Below are 10,587 nucleotides of genomic sequence, written 5' to 3' on the forward strand. Positions count from 1 at the left end.
TGTCCAATGCAATATGTCATTTGATTTCTTGACTGCTGCTTCCATGGGTGTTGATTGTGATCCAAGTAAAATGAAATCCTTGACAACTTCAATCTTTTGTCTGTTTATCATGATGTCGCTTATTGGTCCAGTTGTGAAAATTTTTGTTTTCTATATGTTGAGGTGTAATCCATACTGAAGGCTGTGGCCTTTGATCTTCATCAGGAAGTACTTCAAGTTCTCTTCACTTTCAACAAGCCAACTTGTGTCATCTGCATATTGCAGGTTGTTAATGAGTCTTCCTCCAGTCCTGATGCCGCATTCTTCTTAACAGTCCAGCTTCTTGGATTATTTGCTCAGTATACAGAATGAAGAAGTATCGTGAAAGGCTACAACCCTGACACACATCTTTCTTGAATTTAAACCATGCAGTATCCCCTTGTTCTGTTCAAATGACTACCTCTTGGTCTATGTACAGGTTCCTCATGAGCACAATGAAGTGTTCTGGAATTCTGATTCTTCCCAGTGTTATCTGTAATTTGTCATGATCCACACAGTCAAATGCCTTTGCATAGTCAACAAAACACAGGTACACATTTTTCTGGTATTCTCAGCTTTCAGCCACGATCCATCTGACATCAGCAGTGATATCCCTCGTTCCAAGTCCGCCTCTGAATCAGGCTTGAGTTTCTGGCAGTTCCCTGCTGATGTACTGCTGCAACTGCTTTTGAACGATCTTCAGCAAAATTTTATTTGTGTATTATACTAATGATATTAGTGATAATGCTCATAATTATTACTTATTTTTAATTCAAATTCATGTCACAGTGATCTATTCCACCCCTGCTTCTTTTTCCAAGCCCAAGGATAATATGATCCCATAAATAGAATGTCTTTCCCTATGATGCTAGTTTGATCACAAAATAATATTGACATGGTGGCAGGAGTCACGTTAACTTTCTGCACTTGGTTGATCTCTCTGATACCCCAGCAAGTATAAAATACAACTCTTACCTATTACTTCTCTTCTATCATAAACCTTCAATGGCTCTCAACTGCCAAAGAAGTAAGTACAAATTCCTTAGCCAGATATTTAAGGTCCACAAACTTCCTCTCCCATTACTAATGTCCTGCAGGGTCAAAACCACACATTCTACTTCTTCCCTGCCTCCATGCCTTGGCCCATGCTCATCTGCCTACAATGCCCTACACTTCCATCTTATCTTCTTAAAATCTCCACCTTCGTCCCAGCATATATGTGTTCATACTAAAAGAATAGACTTGAGAAGGTAGAATAACAAGCTAATTGGGAGTAGCTGGTATATAATCAAGGGTAATTTTAATCAATTCATTGCAGAAGGAAAAATACAGTAAGAGTTGAATTGGGGCTTTATTGCAACCATATCTCATACTAAGACATAGTTAAATGAACTTCTCATTTTTTAAAAAATTTTCTTTAGATGAAGTTTTACAGAACAAACTATCTTCTCAATAAACAGTACGCATATTGTTTTGTGACATTTGTTACCAACCCCATGACATGTCAACACTCTCCCCCTTCTTGAACTTAAGGTTCCCTACTACCAGCTTTCCTGTCCCCTCCTGCCTTTTAGTTCTTGCTCCTGGGCTGGTGTGCCCCTTTAGTCTCATTTTGTTTTATGGGCCTGTCTAATCTTTGGCTGAAGGGTGAGTCTCAGGAGTGACTTCATTACTGAGCTAAAAGGATGTTCGGGGGCCATACTCTCGAGGTTTCTCCAGTCTCTGTCAGGCCAGTAAGTCTGCTCTTTTTGTGTGTGAACTCTTCATTTTTTATTCACTCATAGATGTCATTAGGTGCTGTTGAGTCGATTTTGACTCGTAGTGACCCCATGTGATAGAGTGGAACTGCTCCACAGGGTTTTCTTGGCTGTAATCTTTATGGAAGCAGATCACCAGGTCTTTTTCCTGCAGAGCTGCTGTGTGGGTCCAAACTGCCAATCTTTCGGTTAGCTGCTGAGCTCTTAACTGTTGTGCCACGAGGGCTTCTCATTCACTCATTATATCAACAAATGTTTATTGAGCACCGAATATATGTTAAGAAGTATTTTCAACATTAGGGATGCAGCAGGGACCATGGTAAGGGTTTTAAACTTCATGCTTTGTATGAGGGTTTTGACTGTGAAGGACAGGATGCTATTTTTAATTAATTGCCTGCCACAGAATATTAGAACGGGAAGCACCCTAAAAGAATCCCCTATTCAGAACCTAGTCCCCTTCCTTTAAGCCCAAGAAATTAGAGCTCAAGAGATATATCTTTCCCAGATGACACAGTCAAGCAGAGATAAAGTGAAGTGGTAGAAAGGTACCCACATCCTATGTTTCCTGCCCACAAAAAGGCTAAATTCCCTACCCCTGAGGACAGTGATGACAACAGTGGCGACCAGTGTGAGGATGGAACCCACATACCTTGTCAAAGCAGATAAGGTTTAATTGTCCACATACATTAATCCTCTGGGGACTAATGCAGAAGATGCCTCTCTTCTTCAGCCTCCTCTGGGCGTAGATAATGCCTGTGGTCAGAGCAGCAGGTAGAGCAGGAGGAACCGCAATCGTGATGACATCAAGGGCTTTCTTCACCACCTCCTCAGGCGGTTCCTGCAAGATGAAATCATGCTGTAACTATTACAGACAAGTCAGTAATGGACAGCTTTGTGCATATGACTCTTTTTTTTCCTTCTCTTTTTGTTTATTTCTGTAGGTCAAATTCCTAAAGATGCCATCAGTGGGCCAAAGGCTACTGACATGTTTATAGCTCTCAATATATTTTGCCAAAGTGCAATGAATAAGATTATAACAATTCATACTTCCACCAGCAGTGAGCAAGGTGCCATTTTGCCATGACCTTGCCAACATTGGGTATCCAGGTTTTATTTTAAATCCCTCATTTAATATCTAAAAAATGCTACACTATCGGTATAAATATATTGTCAGTACAAAAATGGCAAACTAGTGTAAGGAAAGGTTTGAGGAAAAGTGTTCAAGATTAGAAGCATGCTGATATCCCACTGGATCTGATTATTATTATGGAACTTGGCAATTAATTACTTATATTGGGGACCTGGGAGCATATGAACAGGTTTCAGTGTTTGGCTTTGTTTCTCAGGCTTGTAAGCCATGCCCTAGTTTAAGGTCAACATGTAGAGTAAATAATATATATTGATGAGTGCATGTATGCATGTATTAAGAAAACAAAGCCAGCTTACCCCGCTGAGCACATAGACGCACAGGGTGTAGATCATCCCAATGGTAGCTGTCCCTACGAGGCACAGGAGGAACCTGGTGGCATCCCTGTAGAGCTTAAAATTCATTGGCTTGGGGTAGAGAATGGATCTCACGAGGTCCCCCTTTGCAGTGTTGAACCCTGCAGCAGCAAATACACATTCCACTCTCAGGATAACAAACACCACTGCCAGTGTTCCTCCAAACCTCAGCATTGCCCTGGCTTTTCTCTAGAGATACTTAAGCAGTGTTTAAACCCAAAGGCAACTGAAGGATAATTGGGAAAATACACTAGTGCGAGAATGGAAATATCTTACCTATCTCAGCCTACTACCCTCTTGCCTTACTTCCCTCTACTTCCAATTTCATTGCATACCACAGATAGGAAACCAGTATAAGAGCACAGGTTTTCTGAATATAATTTTATTTTAAGAAAACAACTCATAAGCACACACACACAAAGTCACTTGAATTTAAATTAAATGGTCCCATAAGTACTAATGAGCTCACTTTTCTAATACTTTCCAGTGTTAAGTTTTGGTTCCTACTGCCTAGGAAGAATGTAGAATTTGGAGTTAGAAGGCTTGAGTTCTAGATCCAGCTCTGTCAGTTACTGGCTGTATGATTTTTAAAGTTTCACTTGAATTGTGTGGCCCTCACTTCATTCCTGTACAAAGTGCTGACAATAGGCATCTTTGCTCTGCTGGTTTTATATGTGGGAAGAGTTGGTAAACTGCAAAGCACATAAGTAGTAATTATTGTAATTATTAATAATAAAAGTATTATTACTTTTTCTACAAGGCATATGTCATAATTCAATTGGCATTAAAAATATATATGTGTATTAAACAATACATATATTGTTGTTCTTGTGTGCCCTCAAGTCAATTTTGACTCACAGCGACCCTATAGGACAGAGTAGAACTGCCCCATAGGGCTTTCTAGGTTGTTATCTTTACAGGAGCAGATCTCCAGGGTTTTTCTCCCATGGAACTGCTGGGTGAGTTCGAACCTCTAACTTTTCGGTTAGCAGTGAGCACTTAACCATTGAGCCACCAGGGATATGTGAGATATATATATATATATACACACATACTATTTATATACATATTTATATACCTACATAAAAAACCAAAACCAAACCCATTGCCATCCAGTCAATTCCAACTCATAGCAACCCTATAGGACACAGTAGAACTGTCCCCATAGGATTTCCAAGGAGTGGCTGGTGGATTCAAACTGCTGACCTTTTGGTTAGCAGCCATAGCTCTTAACCACTATGCCACTAGGGTTTCCCCTACATACTGTATCTATATATAGATATAGACATATATTTGGCTTGTTATTTAAAGACAAACCAAATAAATTTGCTCCTTACCTAATCAATTTAAGGCACTAACAAAACTGCTTCTTTCAAAATAACAACACAAAGGAGAGCATGCTAACCAGTCTGTAGTACGACCGCTTTCACAGTCCCAGCACCAGCTCCCTTGGCCTGGATAACCTCCGTTCCGCAGAAGAGGACATGCCGTTTGTAATCTGATTCGCTCTGCATTTTCCAGGGTGCTGAGCTATCCATCTCGGGTAATGGAGTTTTGGTGACTGGAATACTTTCTCCTGAAGAAAACAAGCACCTCATTTTTTTAGGCAGGATGCCTTCATTCATTTAAATCATGCATTCATTCACATGTGATGCGACAAGTATTTGTTGTCAGCCCATCAGGTGGCAGGGACAAGCTAGGTATTTGGAATACAAGGATAAACACAGTCCTTGCTTTGAAGAGTTTTATAGTTTAAAGTAGGCGATAGATAAGTAATATATATATATACATATATACATACACACACCCACCCATCCACTGCCATCCAGTCGATTCTGACTCATAGGGGCCCCATAGGGTTTCCAAGACTGTAGATCTTTACAGAAGCAGATTGCCACATCTTTCTCCCATGGAGAGGCTTGTAGGTTCCAACCACCGACCTTTTGGTTGGCAGCCAAGTGCTTTAATCACTGCGCCACCAGGGCTCCATATATATATATATACACACACACACATACGTATAGTCATATTATGAATATGCGAGTATTATAGAATAAAGCATGGATGCCAAAAGAGGCTGGAGATAACTATTCTGGGAATAGCAAGCTATTGAGTCTAGAATGTGGGGTATGGGGAATAAAGGACCCATGAGAGCTGTGTAGGAACCAAAGCTTGGGAGGCCCTGAATGCATATATTTAAGCATTTTAAACTTTTTCTATAAGCACTGGTTACAGAGGGGTGTGGAAGATACTTAAATGTTTTAGTCAGGAAAGTGATATCATAATTAGATGTAGTAAGAGTTCTCTGTCTACAATACAGGAAGTGGATTGAAGTCTGGTGATGTGGGAGGCTGGACGTCCAGTGGAAAAACTATCACAATAGTCTCAGTTGGAGAGGATGAAGTCTGAATTACAATAGCTGGCAGCACAAGTAGAAAAGAAGTGCTGGGACTGAGAAATAAAGAAGCAAGAAGCTATGAAACTTGGAGAGATTTTGATATTGCAGGGAAAGAGGAATTTAAAATGGCTTCCTGGTTTCTGACTTGGGAGAATGAGCAGAGGGTGGTGTCGTTCATCAACATAGGGATTATAGGAGAGAAAGAATTACCTTGTGGCCACGGTGAGTTGGAGGTCACCTGTGGAATGACCATACCGAGATGTGTCATAAGCAGTTAGATATTTACTTGGGTCTGGAGCTCAGGGGAGAGGGCTTGGCTAGAGATATTTAGTCAGAATTCATCAGGTAATAGATGATGACTAAAGCCACAGGAAGAAACAAGATTTTTTGGACCAAGGGAATGATGAGAAGAAAGAAAGGACAAGAACACATCCTTGAGTCACACCAACAACTTGGAGCTGGAGGAAGAGGAGCAGCAGAAGACAATGAACGAGTGTGGAAGAACTTAGAGATAGCATTGTCTTGGAAAGTTAGGGTGAAGAGAATTTTAAGGAGGAAGAAGTGGTCAGAATAGTCAAATAAAGCAGATGAGAAACTTAAAGAACATGTTGAATCTGGCAATTGAGTCTGTCAACTTTGCCAGTGCAGTGGGAGGGGCAGATTGCAGCCAGTTGAAGTGCTAATAAAAGGTGACTAAAGTGGTGAAAGTAATTATGGCCTGTTCTGAGGGACAAAGCCCGGAAAGCTTCCCACTGGTCTTGGCAGAGTGGAGAGAACCAAGTCAGAGATATGTTCCCATGTGCCAGGGCCACTTTCTCACGGAAAATGTTACTGGCAACTCAAAATGTCCTAGCATTAAGAGGTTTTTATGAATCTATGGACTCCTGCATGGGCGAAAGATATGGCAGTCTGATCCCATAAATGTTACAGCCTTGGAAACCCTATGGGGCAGTTCTACTCTGTTCTATAGGGTCTCTCTGAGTCAAAATCGACTTGGCAATGGGTTTAGTTTTTGGGGGTGGATTCCTGAGGGAAGGAACCTGGACAGCTATGCATTTTTTTTTTTTTTTAATAAGTTCACATAGGAGGAAGATACATGTTGTTGTCTCCATTTCATGCCTTTCTGGTCTGTCCAGGAGAAACGAACTTGGACTTTAATGGGAACCATGGTACCTCAGTGTGCTCTCTCAGTCTCCCACTTCATTACTGAAAAAGACTTTATGATTCTTCCTTATCTTACAGATATGTAGGCACAATATCTCATCAGTATGGGTGTGTGAGTGGGAAACCAAAGCATGGTGACCTTGAGCAAGTCACTTTCCCTCTCTGGGGCTCAGTTTCCATATCCGTGAAATAAGACGACCTCTAAGGACCCTCCCAGCTACCACACGCTATTCAGAAATAAAATACAGCCACTCCAAAATACTGAGTGAGTATTTTGAAGGTAGCAGATTTGCCAAATGCTGCATCATGAACAGTTCAACATTTTCAAGCAGCTTTTCAACATTTTCAAGCCAGGCTAGGAAGAGCTTGGACTTGTCCTGTGGGTGTCAGGGGGTTCTTAATGGTCTTCAAACCCTCCAAGTTTATTTGAAGTTACACTTCATATAAAAATACTAAGCACAGAAGTCACAGACAATTCTGAAAGAACTAATGATCTCCACAATCTTTTAAAGTAAAATGAGCAGGTTTTAATAACCTTGTGTTCAAGAGGGATCCCTGGTGGCACAATGGTTAAGAGCTCAGGCTGCTAACCAAAGGGCTGGCAGTTTGAACCCACCAGCCACTCCTTGGAAACTCTATGGGGCAGTTCTACTCTGTCCTATAGGGTCACTGTGAGTCCAAATCAACTCGATGGCAACGGGTTATATGCTAAGTCTGATATAATCATAACTTTTTGCATGTTTTGCCTTTCCCTCTTGAACAGAAACCTGTTGCCATTGCCGTTGAGTCAATTCACAGTGACCTGATAGGACAGAGTAGAACTGCCCCATAAGGTTTCCAAGGAGAGGCTGGTGGATTCCAACTGTCGGCCTTTTGGTTAACAGCCGAGCTCTTAACCACGGAGCCACCAGGGCTCCAAACTTAGCACATGGAAAGCATCTTTAAACTCTCAGATGGATCCACAGCAGGACTGTTAACTAAGGCTTGTGGGAATAGAAACATCCAGTTTCTGACCACCCAGCCTGCCAAAGCCCAGTCCCACACACCCTCTGCTAGTGCCCACAGTGGACCCGAACGTTGCAGCGTATGTTTGTCATTCCCGAGGAGGAGACAGGCTGTGTGGGAGTGTAGTGTCTGAGCGAGCGGGCGGAGGCTTTAACTGAGGAGTTAGAACCATACCTGTCAGCATGCCTTCATCTACCACACAGCTGCCATCAATCAGAATGGCATCACATGGCATCTGTACTTTACTCCCTGTCAAAATTAATAAATCTCCAGGTACCAGGAAGCATGATTCCAGATCTTGGACTCCAGCTGAAAATGTGAGAAGACAAATGTTCAGTCAGCGTTTCTTCTTCACAAAAACACAGACTAACATCTGTCTAAGTCAGAAATCAATGAAAAAGCAACCAAGACATTTAAAAAAAGAAAAAAAAAAAAGAGGACATTCCTCTACTCCTACTCCTCTACATTGATTCAAAATTCAGAAGCAGTAAGAAAGAAAATGCTAAATTCAATTACATAAAAACAAAAACCAATTTTGTAGCAAAGAAAAAACAAACAGAAAATTAGAATATATATTTGAAACTTAAATTAGAGACAAAAGAATAATATTCCTAGTATATAAAGAGTTCCTTAAAAACAAGAGATGTATAGCAAACAGCTGTATAGCAAAATTGCTAGAGATATTAACAGATAGTTGACTCCCCCCAAAATGCAAGTGGCTTATCAATCATTTGAAAATATGCTCGTTCTTACTCATAATAAGATAAATGGAAATTCCTTCCTTCCTCCCTTCCATCATTCTTTCTTTCCATCCTTTCTTCCCTTCTGCTCACCTGACTACCTACCTGCATGCCCTCTCTACTTCTTTCCTTCCTTATTCAATCCAAAAACTATAGCTAGGATTGAGCACAATAGGCATACATTGGGGGGGGGGTGCTGTTTGGCATGGGGGATGCAAGTTGTCAAAGCCCATGGAGGGTGACAAGGACACCAATGGTGACAGTAGTCTGGTATAAATATTGAGATCTTAGCTGGGTGAAAAGGGTGTCCTTGAGAGGCTACAGCAGTGGCCTTGTATGGGGTATCAGAACCCAAACAGGGTGAGGAGGATGTCCGCATGGGAGTGAGGCATGAGCAGTGATGGAAGACTGGTTATATCCAGATAGGATTGATGCAGGAAGTAAATATACTGATGCTAATGGCAGCCAGGCTTCTCACTGAAGAAAGAAAGTTACAAACACTGAAAGTGATTAAACTAGAGTGAACCCTGTGGTATTGAACTGGAATTGGAGCTACCAGTGTAAACTCATAGATAGATAGATAGAGAGATACATACATACATGGATGGTGGATGGATGGATGGATGGGTGGATGGATGGATGGATGGATGGATGGATGGATGGATGAATGGATACATGGAGAGATGATACAAATGTAAATGTGTATGTATATATGAACATACACATATATAAGATGTTTGCTTGTCAGCTTATCTATGCATATATTTCCTAATTCTGTCCACTGAACCCCAATAATAATGAGCACACCCAAGACCTAGATCTGGCCCCTAAATTCCAGTCCCCCAAAAAAGAACCAGGGCTCCTTGAAGAAATGACTGATTCTGGAACTGGGTCAAGAAAAGTATAAGATAAGCTGGAACCTCTTGTTGTACCATAAAGTAAGGAAATACTCAAAGAATGATGGGAGCATGTCACAAAAATATCAAAACCAATTTAAAGGGCTAATGCCCAAATCTGGAACCATTTGAGCATCAAAATCAATAACGATAGTAGTAAACTATAACCCACTGATAAAATAAGAATTTATGAGCCCATACTGATAAAAATAAATGAATAAATAAATAGGAGAAAAGAAAGCTTTTCCTTACAGTGGAATGCCAACTAATTAAGGTAGAAGGAGAGACGAAATTACAAAAATCACCATTTGGCAACTATCAGAGTAACATTTAATTTAGCAAAGAAACATCAAAGGATGCTAAAACCAAAGGGTGGAAATTCGATGAAGATAGTTTATTTATATAGTCTGAAAGTATCCCTCAACAAAATAATCATTAATGACAAAGGGGGAAAGAATAAATTTACAGCAGGCACCATCTTAATTAACGAATCCAATTACCGACTTCACCAGTAATAGGGAAAATGGAAATTACATATCAAGTGAGAGGATGCAATGTGAACACAACATCACTTCTGTGATAGTCCAGCCAAAAACACATAACCTGAATCTAACTATGAGGAAACAGACAAATCCAAATTGAGGAACATTCTACAAACTAACCAGGGTCAAAAGAGTCAAGGTCATGAAAGTAAAGGAAAGATGAAGACGATTAAAGAGACACGGCAAGCACAGACATTGTGTGGTCTTGGATTGGATCCTTTTCCTATAAGAACATTATTGGGCCAGCTGGAAAAACTTGAATGTGGCCTGAGCATTAGATGGTGGTAATATATCAATCTTCCAAACCCAAAACCCATTGCTGTCGAGTCTATTCTAACTCAGCTACTCTATAAGACAGAGTAGAACTGCGCCAAGGGTTTCCAAGGCTGTAACTTTTACGGAGGCGCCCTCATGGAGCAGTGGTTAAGAATTATGGCTGCTAACCAAAAGGTCAGCAGTTCAAATCCACCAGCTGCTCCTTGGAAATCCTATGAGGCAATTCTACTCTGTCCTATAGGGTTGCTATGAGTCGGAATCAACTCGAACGCAACCAGTAATCTTTAC

At 40.8% G+C, this 10,587-nt stretch overlaps 1 protein-coding gene across 1 annotated transcript in view; it reads right to left on the bottom strand.

Moving 5' to 3' along the window:
• The window catches only part of ATP13A4 (ATPase 13A4), a 102,724-nt gene that overhangs the window by 54,631 nt on the left and 37,506 nt on the right, over window positions 1-10,587 (bottom strand). The window contains 4 exon segments of the mRNA XM_023728673.1: window positions 2,369-2,613; window positions 3,222-3,379; window positions 4,684-4,854; window positions 8,020-8,194. Of these exon segments, the coding sequence (XP_023584441.1) occupies window positions 2,369-2,613; window positions 3,222-3,379; window positions 4,684-4,854; window positions 8,020-8,194 (749 nt within the window).

The sequence above is a fragment of the Trichechus manatus genome, unplaced genomic scaffold, assembly GCF_000243295.1.
Source record: "Trichechus manatus latirostris isolate Lorelei unplaced genomic scaffold, TriManLat1.0 scaffold00026, whole genome shotgun sequence".
Classification (NCBI taxonomy): domain Eukaryota; kingdom Metazoa; phylum Chordata; class Mammalia; order Sirenia; family Trichechidae; genus Trichechus; species Trichechus manatus.